The sequence below is a fragment of the Lipophrys pholis genome (assembly GCF_963383615.2).
Source record: "Lipophrys pholis genome assembly, chromosome: 2".
Lineage (NCBI taxonomy): Eukaryota > Metazoa > Chordata > Actinopteri > Blenniiformes > Blenniidae > Lipophrys > Lipophrys pholis.
In genome coordinates, this window is record NC_137636.1 from 12,531,289 (window position 1) to 12,553,772 (window position 22,484).

The following is a 22,484-nucleotide window of genomic DNA, read 5'->3' on the forward strand; positions in this document are numbered from 1 at the left end:
TTTACAATAATAACTTTCAAAAGTCAGAAGTTTTTATTACATTTATTGAATTGTATGAAAATGCAACAATGAGCTGCTGGAGAGAAAGTGAAACAGATGCACTTATATACCGGTAACTGTGGATCAAACTGTGCAATTTCACACTGTTCTGAAGCGCACATTAATCTTTGACAACACAACACACTACAGCAGCAGCTCTGTAACCCAGAAAAGAAAAGCTCGCAGGACAAATGTTACTTTGATAATACTATCTATTCTGCTTCTGATATCTCAACAATAGCTCTGAATCCTTAAATCACATGCGTCATGACCTTCTTGCAAAATCAGGAAAAAGCAGCCCATGTAGTGTTGTAGGTTCTTGAGCTCATCTCGCCTAAGAACTGGTAAGTAAAACAACAAAGCGTCATTATTACTGCGGCGTTAGATGAAAGGTAACCTCTTGATGGGCTCACTGATGCCCCCTGAAGTAAAAAGTGGAATTGCACACAATGTAGAGACTCAATCTGCGGCACCTCCACATGAGACACGTTATTAAACTTAAACAGAGAGAACAATTATGGCATAATAAGCCGACAATACAGCTATACATACAGGGTTATTGAACTTGAATGGGAGAATATGCATGAGTGGCAGTACTTAACATGATTGTTTCACAACAAGACCTGGATTTGACTCATGGCCTGTGGGCTGAGTTTGCATGTTCTCCCTGAAGGCCAATTTATGGTAACGCATCACATCTGCATCGCCCGTTGTGCATTTTCAGTCCTCTGCTTGCTGGAGTTGTTTGTTGGTTGCAACTGAAAAAGAACCAAGTTAAGGATTGTCTGATTGAAGAGGTCAGAAAGTGTCACCACGTCTACATTTCTTCCTTCAAGAATTACAATGAAATATACTTTGTGGAAGGAGATCTCCCAAAACATTGGTGTGGATGCCCCATAGCATTATGGCATTGAATTATATTGCGGCACATACAACCTCGTACCCGAACCAAGAACATCTAAAGGTCCATAATAGGATTGAGGCAATGGACTGCCATTTGTGCCATATCAACAGAGAAGCCTTAAAATGGCCTGAGCCTGAGCCAAGTATTGTGCTGGAGTCACAAACACTCCGGGACATTTTGCCCAAAAACCTGATGTGGAAAATGATGGTGTGAAGGTGGATGGATATGTGGGTGGTTGGATTGATGAAAGATGATGAAAGAAGAAGCTGGAACACATCCGAGTGTCGAGTGGAGTAGAATTCAGTGACTTCATCTCATCCTCTTTTACAATACATAGGGGTTAACAGCACACAAGTGAGAATGAAAAGTAAACCTGTGGAATAAAGGAGAATTTAGATGTTGGATTTTTTTTTTTTTTCCCGGCTCAGAGGAATTTAGAAAATGATCGACCTGCGGTTACCAACTCATTGTTTGTCAACAATGTGTTGCATCTGTGCCGCTGCGTTTGGAATTACTCGTCAGACAACAGAGTGAACAGCATCGTTGAGAGCCAGTAATCGAAAGTAAATGGAGATGACGAATAGAAGACGACGGAGGAAGTTTTTATCTGTCAAGACGAGAACAAAGTTGCTAAAGGATTTTACAAGATAGATGAGAGAAAACGGAAGCTGGTAATTGCATGGCTTCTGGCCTCACGATATTATCTCTCCCTGACATGTGCACATCTCTCATTGATACATGCAGGGAACGTAAGCATGATGCCGTTTCAACGCCTTTCTGTCGCCCCTGTTACATTTCTCTCTGTCTTACTGATGACACATGCCAGATGACTGTGATGAATGGGGAAGGGCAGAAACGATGGCACGTTATAAAACATTTGCGTTCGCCGGAAGACACTGTGTTTTGTCACATTTTAACAGGTTTCACAGTGAACTATAAAGCATGACAAGTTTTATTTTTTTAGTGTACTAATACTCCTATCTGCATGTGTCGTTGTGTTTCTCCCTCAGGCTCAGTGTCTCTCAGTGTGTTCCTGGTGTCTGTTGCATTCGTAGTTTGTGCCGTTTGGCTGGTAGCTCTTTGTGGTGTCTGCACCTGGTGTCAACGTAAACTGGTAAGTTTCACTTTTGATTATTCACATCTCACCAAGCATGTTTCCGTACGGGCGTTTGCTTTTAAGTCCTGAAAAACTAAACAGTATGTGCTGCTTGGAGATGGAGATGAACGGCAACTTCACCGAGCTCCAGATTCAGGCTTTTTACTCTAATCTCACTCTGTCAGGGCTCTGACAGTACGTTCTCAGCTAAATGCTAAATTCCCTGAGCATCGCAATACAAGATCAGTTGAAATGATACGCATGCCCTCCCTCCACCATGAAACAAGAAATGTTACACCAAGCTGTAGTCAAAACTTGGCAGTTGTTTTATTTACTTTATGTCAACCAGGGGAAATTCAAGTAATCAGCTGCTTACACGTAAAGTAAGATGAAAGACACTTTGATATTTAGGGACACTAAAATAATACAGTCAGTAAATCAATAGAAAATGCACAAGGGCATTTTGCAAAAAATAGTGAAGAGTAAGATAAAATGCATTCCTAAATTAAAAGACATTAAATTAATACCAATCGAAAGATTTAACTATGTGCAAGGAGAACCACGCCTTGGATAAATATTAACAAATGACACAGAAAAAAGATATAAACAATATAGAAAAACAGAGATTAGATGAATAATGATGCAAAGTTCATTGAAATTTATAGTTACTTATTCCTTCCATGAAAAAAAGCAGATTTTGGGTTGTAGACTGTTTAATCTTTGTTTATTGTATGTCACACAAAACTCATCAGGCTAACTGAAATCATTTGTTTGTGTGTGACGCTTAATCTGTGTAGTTTTGTTCCCTAATGTTTCATGATGTAATGCTTTGGTTATTTACAGGTATACAGACCGTTTTAAATGGAAAACAATCGTGAAAGTGTAATTGTAAAATGTAAAAATCTCTTAAGATTTTGAAATATATGGAAACAATTTAGGGAGTTATTAGATAGAGATATTCTTCATTAATTGTTCCGTCATCCATCAGTGCACAAGATGTGATATTAAAAGCTCACGACTGTTAGCTCAATGAGAAATTATTCTAATGTAATAATTATAATAATTATTGGTATTAATATTCTACAATGTCAGATGTTTGTGCTTGTGCAATACCGTACTGTTTTTAGTGTGTTCAAAATTGTGTAAAAAAAGGAAGGTTAATGCCTAAAGTGGTGTATTACTGAGATGTGAAAATGTAAGTTCTTATTTATTGAACTCAAAGGTAAATACATTGATTGACTTGACTTGACTTGACTTGACTTGACTTGACTTGACTTGCATTCAATTCAATTCAATTCAATTCAATTCAATTCAATTCAATTCAATTCAATTGAACTGAACTGAACTGAACTGAACTGAACTGAACTGAACTACTTTATTAATCCCAGGAGTAAATTCTTGTACTTATTCTGTGTGTTCAAGGACTGCACTTTGAAGCAGCATCACCAGAGAAAACAAACTTTAGAGTTTTGCGACTGATGCAGACCAGCTTCAGCAGGTCATCACAACCATGTGACAAACTGCTTTATATTACCAGATATTATTAAGTTTAGCAGAACTTAAGTTATCTAATGGGCCGGCCCTTTACTGTAGTATTTCACATTTTCTAAAAAAAAAAACAACAAAAAAAAAAAGCTCATCCTCCGGTTTGATGCTATTTCAATTTGTAATATTTCTATTAACAACAAACATTCACATTTATTTGTTCCAAATGTATTCATATTTTATTCAAACATGTCAATTGCCTTTAACAAACAATAAAACAAAAAATCTGGGCAAAACATGCTATTTGATTTTACGTCACGATAAAATGATCAATAGAACAATTAAGAGATCAGTCATGAGAATAAATGAAAACAAAGATAGTCACTCAAATCCTCCCCAAAAAACTTTTGGAATCTAAATGACATTTTTAAGCCATCCGCTCTAAAACATCTTTTTTTGAATTTAATATGACTTTAAACTTCCACATAATAAAAAAGAATTGTCAGATCTTTGCAGTTTATAATCTTGATCTATCTGTCCAAAGAATAATATAATAAGATTAAAGTCGTGACAAAATACTAACTGTCAGCTGTCGGGACTTAAAAGTTTCTGACAAACTGCACAAAAGAGTAGCAAGATTAAACATCCATTTCTGTGGTTGAGGGGCACATTTTTTTATAAATGCACATTTTCCTTCACCTTTCACAGTCGTATTCTTTCACATTGACCCGGGAAGAACGGTACTTGGCGGTGAAGATGCATTATGGCTGTGTGGGCATTCAGGCTTTCTTTTGATGAAGCTGTGACCTTGAACTGAACGTATACGTGGATGTCTTTCTATGTGTTGTTGTTGAATGCTGTGTTGTTTTTTTTCTCTCTGTGCTCTCTGGCACGGGGGGGGGGGGGGGGGGGGGGGGGGGGCTGTTGTATGTTGGTTCACGACAGCAAACATGATCAGAGGCCTTGGCGCTCGGGGCCATAACACGTCTTTGTGAGCTTTGCGGATCATGGCAGTGCGCCTTCAGCCTGCAGCACCATGCTAATGATTCATATGTTAATGAGCATCACTCTGAGCTATTGGCTCCTGGAGCTACCGTAATTCCTCCTATACATTTAAAATTGTGATCTGTGGGCATTTTTCGACGCTTCGTCCGGCGTTATTTTTCCCCTCGTCTCCCTTTTGTCCCGCCGTTTGTCTCCCTGTTTGAAAGGTGACAGCAGCTCAACAGTTAATGAAACATGCTGTGCGCAAGCTGTGAATTACCAGGTTGCTTGGACAAAACAGAGCTGAGCTGAACGATTTCATTTCTCTACAGTGGTGTTTCGAATTTCCACACACCAAACAAACAAACCCACTTCTTAGTTTTCTTGTATGCTATCTTTGTTTCTCTATTTGTGTCGCCTTTCCTCTGTTTTTAGACTGAATATTCTTGTCTGTGTTCCTTCCTTTTGTCACTTTATCTTCATGTCCTTGTTACATCATCGTTGATTCCTTTTTTCCACCACCATTCCTCTTTCTTTTTCATTACCCTCATAGTACTTTTTTTTTCTAAAATCCTCCATGTCACCTTTTTGTTTTTGGTTTGTTTGCCACAATATTAATCTTAGTATTATCTGAATGTAATGACATTATTTACACTTGATTTACATATTATTTTAGGTGATATAAAATGGAATAAAATTAGTTTGAATTGTAATACTAAAATTACAGTTGTTTTGGAATATATAATTAAATGTCATGTGACATCTTTCTTGGATTTTTGTGAAGGGTTATTGAATACTAAAGTACAGCAATTTATTGAGTTATTTACAAAAAAATTGCTTTATTTTATTACTTCCCTGTCAAAGTCCTTGTGATTGAACATTGTGTCGTAGTCAACATTTTCCATTTTTTAAATCAAGGCAGACAGAGAGTCAAAGCAAAGACAAAAAAACACAACTGAGTTTATGTAATTGTATGTTGTCATAATTTTTTAATGAACTCTCATAACCCGACCCAAACCACACCTATCTCATTTGAATAGAGCAACTATTTATTATTCAGTTACTGTTAGTAACTTACTATTTCTAGTGTGAAGAAATTAAGACTTAATGTGGTCATTTTCCTGATAAAGGTTAAATTGAAAAAAAACTAAAATAATGACTAGAGCTGAAATGTGAGTTCACACAAAATGTTAAGTAAAAATGTATTTATTTATTTCATTATGTATGTATGTATGTATGTATGTATGTATGTATGTATGTATGTATGTATGTATGTATGCATGTATGCATGCATGCATGTATGTATGTATGTATGTATGTATGTATGTATGTATGTATGTATGTATGTATGTATGTATGTATGTATGTATGTATTTATTTATTTATTTATTTATTTATTTATTTATTTAACATAGATTCATTCAACATTGCACCTCATTGTATTTTATCCCTACTGGGCTTTATTTTACAAGTTTCTGAAAGTCTTTAATTGAATTAGTAACTAGTATCTAAGTTGTGAAAATTCCTCATCATTTACTGTAAATTCATAGTAATCAGTTATTTGGGAAAGTAACTCAGGTTGTATCAAACCTGTTTTAATAACGGGAACGCTGCATTATTATTTCAGATTCGCTGTGGCACATTGGCTGAGCTGTCAGCTCTGATTCACCCATTCAAGTTACAGTAGTTGGTTGGAGGAAGATGCGCTACATTCTGGACATTTTTGACTCTTGAAAGAAATAGATTGAAGCTCTGATGACCATGATGAAGAAGTGGCAACAAACTGAGCTCAGATTAACAAACATGCAGGCAACAGAAAGCTCTTCTGGTGATGAAGCTCATTCGCGGTTGCCAACATATCACATGTCTCATGGATATGGGTTAACACGAATGTGTTTAATACTTGATTCCAGCATTTTTCATATTGCTGTCAGGAGGCGTGAAGTAGTTTCAGTGGACCATAGCTTCAGATGACGCTCCTGTTCACAGTTAGCAGAGAACAGGACAGAGAGAGACGGTAGCTTTTGTAGCTTTACGACTGTTATTTTATAACACAGCATTCACAACACTGCTGCTTTACTTCCTTTGGCTTTATGTTAACTTCAGAATGTGCTCAACTTTATGTTTGCTCTCTCATTATTTGTAGAAATTAGAAGTTATACCAACTAATGCTGAAAAACGTCAGAAGAAAGAAAATCCTGTTATTAATGGTGTAAAGTGTTGTAAATATGTAATTTTATACTACATCTCAAATACAAATGCTATTTCATATATCTGTGGCCAACAACAGTTGGCCAAGGTAATTAACAATTCATTTTCTTGATTAATTAGATAAAAACAAGCGTGTATCTATTTGAAGAACAAGATAAAGGAGGCAATAACATTTAGCATGAAGCACAATCTTATCCTAATCTTAATAATGCTGCCAAGTGTTTTCAATCAGTTCATTCCGGTAATTATGAAACTAGCGACTGCCAGAAGATAAATTACGCTGCATAAACAAAATATCCTAGCGATTTTGAGTATTAACATTTTTAGTAAGGTAGAGCTCCTAAAATCACGCAAAAAAGCTTTGTTCAGGAGAGTTTCCTCCAGGAGAGATGGAGCAGTCTGGTCTCGTGCCATTGGCTGGTGTATTGGAGTGGAAAAGAGGGGTGGGGGTGGGGTGGCAGAAAGAGCTGCGGAGGGATTCAGACAGGCAGGAAGGGAAGGTGCTGCTGGTCGCTGTTCAACATCCAGGTGTGTGACAAACATGATGACAGCACGACTCGAGGGGCCGCTCTGCTGGGAAGCAAAGCCACGCTGCTCTGAACAAGGCTCCGCCCTCCATCCCTTTTAACTTCTCCAGTTCAGCTCCTCTTTAGCATCCTCTGCACAGCGTCATTAGTCGGGTTTCTGTTTCAAGCCTGTGTCTTTTTTGTTTCTAACATGCCCCTCCACTCTGTCACCGTACTCAGTGCCCCCCCCCCCATACTCCCCATCATCCCTTCTGTTTCTTACATCCTCCCACACTTTCATAACATTGTACCGTCTCCACCCTCTCCTCTCCAGCTTCCTGAAGATTTTATGATTCTCTTTAAAGATAGATGAGCTGCACTTGATAGCATATTCCTCACGGTTGAAAATCTCTCCTTCTCAGTCCCAGAATGGTATATTGTTGTGTCCTTGGCCTACTGTATGTACGTATGTTTACGGCGTATTGGCTTGCTGTCAGCACATAGAGGTTCAGGCCCCCGGCTTGGCTTGCTGTTAAAAATGTTTGTGCTGCTGAGCTGGACACTGGAGATGTGGCATGATAAATAATAGAGCGCATTGTGGATGCATTAGAGACAGATACAGTAGAACACATCAGGGGGGGCATCTGTATGCTGGACACTGAAAGCTGAATTAAGTAAAACATTCAGCTCCATGCTTTGTCTGAAAGCCTGCAGACTGCTTGGTATATCTCACTAGATATGAGCTTAGCATTCATCACTTTGCTTTCAAAGTGAACAACTGCCTTGGAAACAAAAAAAAAGAAGAACAAGAAAGAAATCCTCTTACAAACGTGTTTGTTCTTTGACACAAAAACGTTGGAAAGAAGCAACTGAAAAGGAAGCCATCAAAAATTTAACAGCGTCTACAATATGATTACAATAAAAGGAAATTATTCTTTTTAATTAAAGAGATTAGTAGTTTTGCTTTGAACAGAAGAACATTAAAAACGGAAACTTTTTAACTGAAAATGAGTCTGTAACTGATCTACGATAACAATTTCATATATATTATATAAGAAATACAAAAACTACAGCAATTCATAGTGTTTTATTTATACATTTTATCAACAAAAATTGTTATTTTCATCTTCAAAACTGTGACACAAGTTGAATCATTATGTGTCACTGCTATTGGATGTGCCTGTGTACACATACGGACTAACAATATTGTAACAGCAATAGTCTTTGCATGTCTGTGTATACATGTGCACACAGACACACACAATATACTGACATCCACCACCAGGAAACTGTTAAAAATACCTTAATAATTTTTTAGAAGTTAAGTTAAAACGTATACTTGTTTACATTTACTACAATTAGGTCACTGTAACTAAACTATAACTCCCCCTACCCAAATATCTGTACTTCTACTCAAGTAACTGTAAGTACTTTGTGTAACTCTTGCTTGTCTGTGCCATTAAGAGAGAACTAAATAAAGATAATCAAGAATGGAACTTTTTTTTTTTAAATCTGGTATTTCTGTTGATTTATAACCTTTTAAAGAGAACAACACAAATATTGTGGTTGCACACTTGTATTTTACCTGTGGCAACCTGCAAACCATCATTTGCCGAGTTTATTATTGTGTTGGTTCAATTCCATTTGTGTCTATTCACCAAAACAACATAGTCATTGCAAAGCATGAAACAGAAAAACCCAACCATTCCACCTGAGCAAGCATAGGTGACAGTGGAATGGAAAAACCCTCTTTTAAAAAGAAGACAGCTTTTCAGAGCCAAACCTCAAAGGTAGCACCTTTATGCTTTTTTCAGTTGGGGAAAAGAAGAGTCCAGAGCCAGAGAGCAGCAAGCAACAAACAGATTGTTATAGATACACTCTCTGCAGATGTGATGGACGCAGGAGGCTCTGACCATAAAGTTTCCACCGTCAGAGATCCTGCAGGAAGGTACAGAGAAAGAGCACAGGCTACAGGACAGAGAGAGAACGTTAGTAACATGAAATGGTCACATTTGACTGTATGGAGAGTGAGAGGGCTTTGAAGCTTAATGTAGCTCTCCCAGCAGTCTAAACATGTAGTAGCTTAACTAGACAATCAGCCCTAATTGTCAGCTTTATTAATTACATAAGTTTCCGATTAATTTCTAACCTTAAAAGTCATTTTAAGGTTATTAAAGTGTCATTTCCTTCGAGATTTCTACGAGCTGCAGCATGTAGCATCGATCACACTGTGGGAAGCAGTCTGTCTTTCTTCCAAATTAACAGGTTTAATATTTACATCTTTGTCTCCTATATTTCTTATTACTAAGAAGTTTATTAGCTCTGTTAAATCCGTTAATCTCAAGATTCATTTGCTTGTAAAGACATTAATACATTCAAAAAGTCATCTTTCTGTTCACAAATCTCTGACAGCCACTCATCACCGCCTCCTCTGGCTGTCATCAATCATTGACGCAACACAATCCCATTCGGCTGAGCAAATCCCGATGTCAGGCTGTCCTCATTTTGAGGCTTTGCGTCGTCTCCTACCTGGCTGCACAGTGTCTCGCTGCTTAGCGCTGTCACTTACAATGCAGCCATGCCCAGTGTGAACCAGCTGCTCAGCTGTGGCCTTCAATCGTGCACGTTCGTGGAGTCGGTCCAGTTTCTTTTTGTAGTCTTTCCTCGAGGAGGAGATTGTGGCGCTGAAACGTTTCAGTTCCGAGGGTGAGGGATGGAGTAACAGACACATCAAAGAATGAAGTTATAAATCACTCTCCAACTATGTTTGATGGATCTGGTTCAGATTAAAAAGAGGTTGGGAGGGCAGAGAGAAGACACACATTTATCACCAAACCGCTCCAGAGAAAACGTCAACAGAAAGTACCCGTGTCGAAGCAGAGACTAAAATAATGTTTCTTCCCCTATCACACAGTTGTTTGGGCTCCTTCAAAATGAAAGTCAAAATTAAAATGTCATTGTGATGTGACCACCTACATCACATGTTAGTTATAACTTTATGGCATGGTGTAATATTCTCATTCTAAAGATCAGTATGTATGTAATATATTTATCAAAACGTGACACATTTAATTAAAACTCAGTCGGGCTGATGAAGTGGTGATTAATTACAGCCAGTGAACATAAAGTCGTTCAAATAACCAAATGGGATCAGGCAGCAATTATTTTATCTGTTAAAAAAAGTATCACTTGAAAAGTAGTTTTTTTTCCAGTTTTTTTTTCACAGCACATTGAGGACGGACCTTCTTGTTGAAGATTTGGTTGCATATGTGCTCTTCATGTCCTTGTCGTGAGCTCGTGCTGGGAAAGCATTATGTAACAGCCGAGGGTCTGTGTGACTCAGCGGGACAGAGTTCAGTGTTATCACCCACAAGAGTTCAATAAATATAAAGTTCAATAAAGCATAGAGGCCAGTAACTGTAACGAGCACATATTGCTTCTCTGAAAACACAACCCATTTAGTGGTAAAGCTGTTCACAGATCTAGTAAAGGCAGTCTCACAATATGTTTCAAAGGGAGCACTGGGTTTTAGGACTTGTAAAAAAAGAAAGAAAAGTTGTGTGTGTTTATTTAAATATCTCCAACGTCTTTGTTTTTCTCAATTTGAACTTAATGTTGGGTTTAATTGTCGGACTGCCTTTTGATATAAAGTTCAGCGGCTGCTTTTAATCTGTGATTACCGCTTCTTTAAAGAGATGCACCGTACGTGATCAGGCTATGGCTCCCTTCAATTCAATTTCCGACCTAATTACATTCTTACTTACATTCATTAATTGTGATGGAGGGGAGGAGATTTTTACTTGAGATTGCTTTGCGGCAGCGCTATTTACAAAAAAAATAAATAAATACCCTACTTAATTCAACTTATTTTCACAAGATGCCAAGTGTGTGTAATTTGACACTAGGCTCATTATGTTGCTGGCAGTTGATTTGATCCTCTAAACGGCAGTCTAAAAATCATGCCTTGAATGAACATAAATATATATGTGGTAATGTTAAAATGAATATTTGGACATGTTCATAATGTACACCCAACACTATGTCTTGTTCTAAAAGTGAAAAAAAAAAAAAAAGTATATGTGTAAATATATAAACGTGGTTGCTCCCGGACTTCTGCAGCTTGCAGCTGCTTTCTCCTTCCTGTTGTGTGTACAGACATCTGTCATGCATGATAGTGTGTTTTTGCATCTCATTGTAGTGAAGTGCCCCTTCATCACCTTCTAATTCTCTGAAGCCGACTGGCTGCAGTCCTGGCATGAACCCATTTTTGTCTTTTCTTTTTTTTTGCACTTCCCTCATTTATGTCATTTTTCTTAATGCATTTGAACCTGAAGCTGCTTCAAAGGGCTCCCAATTGAGCATTTTTGTGGCGAAACCACATACAATACATAAGCGTTATTTTTCCCCCCTCCTTTACCCTTGCGTCTGTCTCATGTCTTTTCAGGGGAAGAGGAATAAGCCAGGGGTGGAGGCTGCTGGCTCACCAGAGTCTGTGAGAGGTCGAGGGGAAAATAAAGCCATCAAGTAAGTGTCGGGGAGGAGGTAACATGGAAATGAACAATGATGTGGTGATAGTGTCATGTTTTAACGGCTACTTCTGACCACAAAGCTTGTAGTTTCATGCGTAGTTTTGAATGTTACATTTTCCCAGCGATTGTTTGAAAGAGTTGGCTTTTACAATCTCTGAAAAATGCTGCAGAAATACTGTTAAGTGTGTTTTCTGTTTGTGGTAAGTCTATGGTCAGTGCATTTTGTTTAGGAAATAAAAACAACCTGATCTGTTTGGGAAATGCAAGTTCATGTAAATGACCAAAAAAAAAGAATTTCTTTATATTATTCACAACAATAATGAATTCCTTCAATACAAAGTTTTATCTGATTCTTCATGACTGACAGATTGATAAAACATGCACTTCACTTCCTTCGGAATAGATGTCTGTTATGTTGGACATGGATGTAAATTTAATATCAACACATTTGCTTAGAGCAAATATATTCAGTATCTATGCCTAACGAATGGCATAAGTACTCTTTGAAAATTAGAACTTTGCAAGCATTGAAATAATTCCATTCCTCACATTTATTAACACCCTCTCCCTGACCTTTCGATACATGACAAATTATTCAAACTTTGTTCTTGTTATAAAGTTTTCCCCAGCTTCTTATTATTTTAATTTTATCTGTCAACGTTTTTCAATTTTTCTTTTGTAACTTCTTTATATATCCGCAACTGCTGGCTCCTCTCACCTGTTTCTCTCTTTGTCTCTGCCTGCAGTGATCTAGACAGAGACTTTTGGAATAACAATGACAGCAGCAATGTGCAACAGAGGTGGAGCTCCTACCCGCCAAAGGAGTTCCTGTTAAATATGTCTCCCTATGCCCCCTACGGAGACCCTCGCCTCACGCCCAAGTGAGTCTCAGTCATGGCTGGTAAGGGACCTCTCTGCCTCAGCAGGGCTGTACTGAACAGGGGCTCTGTACACCTTGGAGAACTCCTCCAGTGATCCATGACTGTTGGACATTATCAGCAGTGTAATCATATGCGTAGGAAGCGAAATTTGTAATTTCAATTGCTCTTTCAGTCTATAAATGTCTCCCAAACAAGATAAAATATTCTCCAAATTAAAAGCAAAGGTTGATCAATATATCACTCCGAGCAGTAAAAAGGTTATATCTAATAGCCTTACAGGGGGTAAGCAGCTTCATTTTTTAGCACTGTCTGCCCACATTTCTTTTAACAGAAGTCTGACCTCTCATCCCTGGTAATCCTCATGTTTCTGCGTTCAGGCATGTCCACGGCGAAGTGGTGTTTAATATGCACTGCTGCCCATGCGGCACCTGATGGAGATGTGCAGCACCATCCCTTAATATTGCTGTGATTCGCAGGACTGCTGTAACCCTGTCGCAAATTGTAACCAATTTTTTAAATTATCATCTGCAGAAAGAAAAATGTTGATTCCTGCGAAAGGTAAACCAAATATATTTAAAGTTTATAGAATGTAAGAGGCTTTAAATCATGAATAGCTATGAGATAAAATTTTAGGAAGACTTTAAAACTAAGACAGACACTCTTTGTTGGCGTTCTGCCTGGCTGTTACAGCAAGAACTCAGATGAATACAGCTGGGAAAGAAGCTGTTTAGTTTGTATCATGTTCAAGGTGTACGAATGAAAATGTTTGAAAGCCCCGTTGCCTACAGCCCTGCTAGCCCCACTAGACCCTCATTGCTGCTCACCTGCAGCCCATGGTGTGTTACCATGGAGATGGACAACCCTCAGAGAGCAGATTGTTTTATATGAACCTTTTTCATAAGCCTGGACTCTCGACTCAAGCATAATCAAATATGCTTCCCAGGATCACTGGAGCTATTAAGACTTCCTGCTGAGGGTTGACTGGTATTAATTTTCTTTTTTAAAAGTTTCTTTTCATCCTTGACTGGGGTTTATTTCTTTTTGTTTGTTTTGTTTTTAGGAAACTTTGACATTTAAGGGAGCGTAATTATTTGCTTTCTGCAAGAGGCCTAGATTAGATGATCAACAACACTCTCAAGCACTGTTATTTATTAAATATGAAGCGACAGTCAATAGATTGGTTATTTTGCCCAAATGTCTGAAGGCAGCTTTGCCTGCTTCAATGCAAAGGCAATATACCCTATTAACCAGCACAGTCAGCTGTCTAATAAACATGCTACACCTTGTTTGTCCAACCAAAGTGTGAAAACAACAATTAGTTTTTCTCCTAGCTTGTGCTTGACTACTTTCTTGTATCGTTCTGTTTGCCAGACAACCAAACGAGAAAAGGACATTATTGCACATAAACTACTATGAAAGCAACTTCCTGCTTTTACTAAATAACAAGACTGATTTGTGAGTTTTTGCCGATGTTGGTCGCCAGATTATGGACCGCTGAATAGCTGTCCTGTGATGTTCCCTCTCTGCTCAGTGTTGCTGGCAGCTGGCTGTTTCTTCATATTAACACACACAGAGCTGAGAGTAGTTGTAATCGCCTCATCTAACCCTCCATTCGAAAATAAATATGCAAAATTAGAGAAATGTCCTGCTGTTACTTTAATGGGATGCTTGTTTTCTTGTTTTTGCTCCACTTCTTCTTTACTAGGTGTGTGTGTGTGTGTGTGTGTGTGTGTGTGTGTGTGTGTGTGTGTGTGTGTGTGTGTGTGTGTGTGTGTGTGTGTGTGTGTGTGTGTGTGTGTGTGTGTGTGTGTGTGTGTGTGTGTGTGTGTGTGTGTGTGTGTGTGTGTGTAAAGTTCTATGTTTTACTACCACCACCTCTTCCTCCATTCACTCTGTGTTTTCCGCCTGTTGTCATTACTCCTTCTATGGCTCATAGTAGCTTTAGTGCTTTAAGGCTGCCTGATAGCCCCCCTGAGTCTGTTCCACTGAGCACCATTCCAAAAATAGTGCCACTGTATCCTTCGTGTAGAGTGAAGCTGTGAAGTGTTTGGATGGTAAGATGCCCATTTGATATCAACCTCTGTTCCGTCATTCAGATGCATCTCACAACAGTCACGGAGACATTCAGCGTACCTGGGCCTCTGTTTCACCCTCTCTAATTACAACTCACTTGACTCCTTCGAAGCTACAGGATGATCAATTACTCTGCGCAGTGATGTAAAATGAGCAGTCGTGATTACTGCTTTTGTTGTCATTGGATCTCATATAGTTGTTGACGTAATTGCTTAATCTTTTTGGCTATTATTAGGCTGGCAATGGTGGTATTTCTGAAATATTCTTTTTGTAGATCACGAATCTCTTTTTTTCTAACTCCTCACTGTCAGAACAATGACGCTTCGGAGCGAGAAGAAGTTGAGTTGCACCTTCAAAGCTGCCTTGCAAAGCATCAAACGAGTCAACAATATTACAAAAATATGAATTATGAATAATCAGATGCTGAACGTTGATAGCAGTCTGGACACTGTTTAGGCAGGAAACATAGCTAGAAAACATCACATTGTTTATTGTAAACTCATTCGTGTCTACATGATGTAGATGACGCTCTCGTCTTGTGCGTCTGTGTGTTGTTGTAATTTGTTTTCACTCAGAAGGTCTAAAGTCAGTTCTGTCTGTACTCGTCTCTGTCATGTCTAAGTCGAGGTGTGTTGGGTGCATTTGCGGCATGCTAAGAAAGAAGATAGAACTTATTTTGAAATGTTGGTGAAAATGCAGCTTATGTATTGAGTTTGTTGAAACTGCAGTTCAATTGTGGAAATACACAGAAGCCAGTGTTTTCTTACCTTCATCTGTGGTTTTAAAATCTAGACATATTACGTCTGCAGCCAGCAGGTGTATCTTTTCACTGGCTGTCTCTGTTTGGGTTGAAATGGACTGACTTGATCCATCTCTTGGTCCATTTTTCACTTAACTATGTGAATAATCAGAAGGTTTTGGCCTTTGTGGCTGCAGCAACAACAATCTAAGCAATGTAATTAAATTCCACACTGATCAAACACCCAACAATATTGTGGTAAAAATGTGTCTACTGCACGTAGTCAGAACTGGTGCAGCACTGAACAGAACTGTTGTACCAAATGTTTTTTCATGGTTCCAAAACAAAACAAAACAAACTCTCCAGTTTTCTCAAATGTTAGTTCAGATGTTTTCAGCTTATTTATTTTGGGTCTTTTAGGACAAGTAGTTTCTCTTCCTAGTTTGTTCTGTATTTTAATTCCCTGGACACTCATGACTGGATCACTGGTTTCATGGATTGAGCGTCCACAGATTGTCTCCAACTGGTTTGACTAACTGACAACTCTTTTTTGCTCTCCGCCTCTGTGCGTCTGTGCGTCTGTCTCCCGTCGATCTCCCGTCTATCTCTCTCTTTTTTTTTTTTTTTGTACCTTTTTTGCGTGGTTTCTTCTTGTCTGTTCGTGTCTCTCTGTGGACAATCTGCCCCACTGTTCCTCCAAGTGGGGCTGCGGATAAGGGTGGGCATGGTGGTGCTGGACCCTCACCGGGGACCAGTGACAGCGGGGGTGGTGCTTGCTCTGGGGCGGGGCCAAGTCGCAGTGACAGCATTCGAAGCATGGTGACGGGGGGCAGCAAGGCCGGGCGCTGGCAGACGATACAGAGCCACATGCATGCCGGAGGCCTACGGTTTAGCAAGTGAGTTGCGCATGGTGACATGGGGCACGCATGAGGGGTCACGGTGGGCACAATAACAGCATGGCCTGTATATCTGAGAAGTGGTTTTCTAAGAAAACCATGAATGAAACTGTTGCATGCAATTGGTTGGATGCAGGGTGAGATAATGTTGACACCATGATAATGTCAAGACAACCTAAAGAAGAGGCAGCTGCTCTGCCGAATACATGAGCAGTCACTGAAGTCTCTCCATGACACAGAACCCCCTCATCCATAAACAAATGCAGTTTTAATGTCTGTCCACCAGCTGATGTCTCAGCCAAAGTGACGCCACACACTCATGCAGTTTCTCTGCAGGCTCCAATTTACTGAAGGCTGAGGCAGTTTTCTGGAATTTCAAACAAAACAGATGCTCTATGAAGATCTTCCGAAACAGTATGCTTGTTTGTCTGAAGTAACAGCATTTTAAACTCTGAGTGGGTTGCTGCATAAACAGCAGGAGACGAGTTATATCAAGCCAATAATACAAATGAAGCCTTTTCCAGCAAAATAGTTTAATGCTCCTTTATTTTAACCAAAGTTCACTGTTGTAGCTGTGGATATTTTTGAATCAATTTTGTCTTGCCAGCAAAGCGGTACTGAGATGGATTTTGCTCTTTGCGTCGATTGTAGCAACCATGATAAACATAAATAGCAGAAAGTGTAAATAGTGTTTATTAATCATTGGCATACAAAGAAGGAAGTGTTGTTCTGGGTTCCTGATTCAAGAAGTATTAGTCCCAATAATAACATTGCATGACTCACAGGTGAAGCATTGGCATAAACTCCAGTTAAACAAGTGCAACCATAACTATTGTATAAAAGGTATTGGTCACAAGCTTGGGTACATAATGTATCTGTGTTGGGTACCTACACCTGTTGGATTTGAACTGATTCAAACCAACACATGATCTGTCAGCAAAAGGACAATAATTTGGACTATAAAGTTAGCCGAAGAGTTGTTTCGAAAGGCAAAATCTTTGTTGTTGTTAAGACAAATTTTGTAGAGGAAACATTTACATGTTTTCCTTTTAGGACCGTTTTACAATGGTTGTGTACATCTCTTTTCAGGGCAAAATGTGACTTCACGTTTTTCAATGATTATAACTGATAATGTTGAAAATAATGGCATCCTTTAGAATCTTCTGATGTATTGTTTACCTGACAGTAACATAAGGTCTAACACGCTCTTATTCCATAATCCCTAGATTCTGAGCTGCTAAAAACAATTCAAAAGGGATAGTACATGCACATACTCAGAGTAGAGACACATGGATGTTGATCTACCAACATGTCTGATAGATGCACAAAATAACACAAACTGTTTAGCCTACTTACCGTCATGAATATAGAATTTGGGGCGTGTGGTCCATATCATGCAATGAGCTGGGAGAAATGTGATGTGATATATTAATGTACAGTGCACAATGTGATTTATCAAGTCTGATACATGCTTGCGTTTTTTTGTGATTGCATCTATATTAATGCATTTGAATGGGAGAGGCAAATTGACTCGGCCTTCAGCGGAGGTGCTGCTCTTAATGTGACGAGAGGCTTTTCCCCAGATGACAAACATTTGTTTGCAGACTTGATTCTAAGATATTTTCTGTCTTGTACCTCAAAACTTTACTTTGTGACATCTCGCATATTTGTGGTATTTATTTCTCCACAACCACGTAGAACTCCACGGGCTCAAGGGCCCAGTCACTGTTCAGTCCCTCTATGGTAAACACAAGCAAACAAACATGGAAGTGATCCCGTTCTGAGCAGGTTGTGCTCATGTAAATAGGGATGACAGCATACAAAACCCTCATCTAAATACTCCTGTTTGCACCTGATGTCAATCACGGTATTATTCTTAGTTGATCACCTGCAAAACATATGCAAACTGAAAGTGAAATCAATTTGCTTGTGCACGCAATGTGGCACCCTTTGTACAGCGTCTTGATGAATTAGGCCATTAGAATATTTATATCTTGAATTTTGGCCTAAACATTTGTCAATGGGCTTCTCAGTACTGTCAAAAGGACATAGTAATGCTGGAAAAAAGGCCAGATATTGAAAGTTAACTTTATCCCAGAAAAAGGAGCAGAAGCTCTCAGTCCTAGAACTTGTTTTGACAATTATACAATCATAAAAATCTAATTTAATCCATTTGATCTGAATTCCCCAAAGTTTTTTTTTTTTATAAATACAGTCGGGTTAAATGTACTTTTCTGGAATATGAAACTACTCTCATTCCACACATTTCTAAATGCAATAACATCAAAGACTCAGCAGGCTTGCAAACTCTATAAATAGTTCTATGTTCACATAATCATCTCTTACATGCAAATATTCGTTAGATGTGAAAATGCTAATAAAGCCACTGGATGACAAAACTGCATTTGTTGGTCAAACCCATTTGCACGTTTAACAAGCAAACAGCATTTAACATGATTCTGTCACCAGATAATCAAATCCTCACTCATAAACAGTTTTAATGAGTCAAAGACTAAATGACAGAAAGATAAAAAGTTGTAGAGGAGCGGTAAAGTTTACTACAGTGGCCTCACAGTAAAGCCTCTCTTTCTTTTATTCCTTTATCACTCTTCCATTGTCGCTTAATCTGTATTCATGATACCTTGTGTCCTTGAATGATAGATAAGACTGATCCAATAGTGGAAAGAAAAACTGTCTTCAGAAATTAGATTTTCCTCTTGATTGGACTGAAGACAACAAGAATTTCTATTGCACATAATAATGAAGTAATGCGCCACCGAAGAACTCAGCACACTGCAACATAAGTGAACACATGCCAAGAGGAAAAACACAAGCGACAAATAAGGAAACACTTTAATCAGTTGGACAGTGTATGTACAGCATCTAGTGTGTGTTTTTGCGTGTGTTGTCTCATTGCTGAGGGAGTTGTCAGAGTTATTTTCTTTTGCGTCTATGACCATTAGATAGACCAAGCTTTAGAGAGCCAAACCCGACAGACACTGTGTTTGAATTATTTCACAAGTGTTAAAGTCATTCTTATAGTGGTATGCCATTTGGCTTTTTACCAACAGGGCAATAAAATATTAGAGTTGAACTTGAATTTCACTTATCCCATCATATTACTTTTCACTCTTCTGTTTTGTTCTCACTTCACCCCCCCCCCCCCGTGTTAAATCATCTACCTTTATTTTCATTTGTCCTCTGGAATTGGTTTTCTATTTCGAGGTATTTACCGCTCTCTCTCTGTTTCTTTCATACGCTTTTCTTTTCTCTTTGTTGTTGTTGTTTTTTTTTTCTCTCTGCTCTTCTTGTTTTCTACCCTCCTCAAGTTGTGTTAATTACAAAATCATTCAAGGTTTACAGTCAATCTAATTGCCTTTCAAGGAAGAAGAAATATAGAAATAACCCTGTAAGTCAGTAAGAGGATACAGCAGATAAATAGGGCTCAAGCTCTGGGCTCATGAATGACTTTGGCACTATTGATGCACAGTACCTGAAAGCATAAGTAGATACAAGTATCGTGGAAATCACTGAGGAAAGTTGTGTGAGTGAGTGTGTGTGTTGTAAGACCTTGAGAGTCTTCAAATGAGTATTTTCAGTGCCAAATTTATGACACTGAACACACTGGCAAAGTGTGTTAGTACGTAGCCCAGCTCCCAGATGTCTGGCCTCCTGTCACCATCAATCCTGCCAAATGTATTGATTTATTGAACTTTATGTGTGTGTCAGTTGACGTTTTTTGGAATTTATTCTTCACATAGACACTTGATTATTCCTCTCTAAAAACTACACTGTTAAATTCATATGGTTGGATGTTCATTTAACAGTTGTTGCCTAATATATTTATTCTTACGTTCTTACAGATAGACACATTTTTCTAGCATTTTATTACCTGACAGATATCCTGATCTTAACCAAGGAGCAAAACATTTAAATAAAAAAAAAACGAAATACAAAACTCTTAAAGTATGCTTGTTAAGAGATGAGTGCCTCCACACAGCAATAAGCCAACTTGTGTGAAAGCTCACTTTGCGCTTTTCACCTCTTGTGGAGAATAAGATAACAAAAAAGGGTGTTGCTATTGCAGAGATACAGCAAACCAGATACAATATTAAGTGTGTGGAAGCTGTTACTTGGGACAAGTGTGAAGTCTTCCAGCTGGAATTGCGACTTGTGTTTGGGTCAATTTGCGGGAAAACAACCTAGATCCGAAGTCTCTCTTCATTTTGGAGAGGCAATTGCTGCAAACTACTGTACACGGTGCCCATCCTGTCATTGTGTTCTTGTAACTCAGAAACTTGTAGAGAGTACACATTTTAAGTGGTTTGCATTTATTGCACCTTTACAAATGTATTTTGAGCATTTCTTGCTGGCCTCCAGGAAAGATGCACACAAATAAAATAATAGGGAATTTGCCAAAGTAAATGTAAATGTTGTAAGTAGCTACTAAAGTGGCGTGTGAGATATTTGGTTACTTATGTTTGACGCCAAGGTAAGAAACAACAGTGAAATTGATTGAGGATGTCTGAAGAAGCAGATACGAAGAAGTAAGGTAAATGAGTAGAAACCTTGGGCCACAAAGTAGCTGTGATTAGTTTTTATGCCACCGAGATTGATTTGATACACACTTAAACAATTGATCATTCAAAGTCCTATGTTTGTGTGGTAGATTTAATGCCACAGTTAAGTGCAGTTTAAAGAAGTACCTAACAGATGAGAGTGATCATAAGATTCTGAAGAAAGGAAAAGGAGAAAAAGAAAGAAAGAAAAAAGAAGATATAAAATGGATACTGGGTGATTATTAAAAACTGAAAGTTAAACATTCAAACATATTTTGAAAGAACCTTTCAGTTAATTATTGGCCAATACAATGGTCAAGGTTTGTCAATCATTTCATTTCATGATGAAATAAAATGACATATTTCAGGGTGATAAAACCAAATTAACTGAAGCTTAGAAAATGAAATAAACGTTTTAAAAAAAAAGGTAAAGAAATATTTTCTCAACCTACGTGTATTTTGTTATTTTAGCACTCCAAACTCTCAGGAAGAATATAATGAGTTTATAGTTGTTATCGATGGCTCGGGGGATTTCTCCTTGCGCATTCAGGGGTTTTCTCAGGGTAATCTGGTTTCCTTCTGCAGTCCAATAATCCTGCATTTCAGACTAATTGGTCAATTTGCCTGTAAGTGTGATTGTGAGGATGGATGGATGGATATATGGGATGGATGGATGGATGGATGGATGGATGGATGGATGGATGGATGGATGGATGGATGGATGGATTGATTGATTGATTGATTGATGGATGGATTGATGAATTTTTTTTCTTCTTGACATTAGCTGTATAGTGTTTGGGCTTATTTAAGCCAGAACATTTTGATAAAAGTTCACGAGCAGACAGTGAAAGATTATTCAAAATAGAAAGAAAAATGAAATTTTTTCCCGCAATGAAATTAATAAATAAATGATACAAATTCACATGTAATTTTCATCCTGGTATTCTCAGCTCATATTCTCATAATCTTCACTCCATAGTTCCAATCAAAAATTTGTTGCTCTATTTTTTGTACTAATTAAACTGAGATTATCATATAAGATCTTATAGTGCTCTAACTACAACCTAAATCTGTCTGTGGAGGAAATTATATTTTATAAATGAATAGTTTTTTTTTCCTCACCAGACCCCTGAACACCGAAAGAAAACTCTTTCCATTTTAAAAGATATAACATTCGTACTCAACAGAAATCCACAGAGCAGCTTTTACACATTTTTTCACACTCATTCAGTTATTATATTAGCCACAAGTAAACAAACATTCTCATCAAAGTCTGTCCTCAGGAAAGAACAAATAGCATGCTGTACGTGGAAGAGAGAGAGAAGGAGCATGCTTCAGTGCATGTATATGAGCCCTGTCTTGTATTTACTTGATCCAGCATCGCTGTGCTCCTTGGGGTTCTCGTCTCCCGGCTCTCCAACAGAGTTAGAGCAGACTTAATGCCAGAGAGCAGCGCTAACACAACTCGAGTCCAGGCTGTAAATCCTCCCTCACAGCATTAGCTGCAGACAAAGCTGTTTAGCACAAGCTTACAGTCATCAGGCAGGGCAATGATTGAGGGAAGGATAAGAGGTGAAACGCT

General features: G+C 38.3%; 1 protein-coding gene across 1 annotated transcript in view; it reads left to right on the top strand.

Annotated features, from left to right (window-relative positions):
* The window catches only part of syt7b (synaptotagmin VIIb), a gene marked incomplete at its 5' end in the record, with an annotated part of 81,968 nt that overhangs the window by 27,054 nt on the left and 32,430 nt on the right, over nt 1-22,484 (top strand). The window contains 3 exons of the mRNA XM_080458056.1: nt 1,954-2,057; nt 11,670-11,749; nt 12,501-12,635. Of these exons, the coding sequence (XP_080314182.1) occupies nt 1,954-2,057; nt 11,670-11,749; nt 12,501-12,635 (319 nt within the window). The remainder of the gene's footprint in view (nt 1-1,953; nt 2,058-11,669; nt 11,750-12,500; nt 12,636-22,484) is intronic.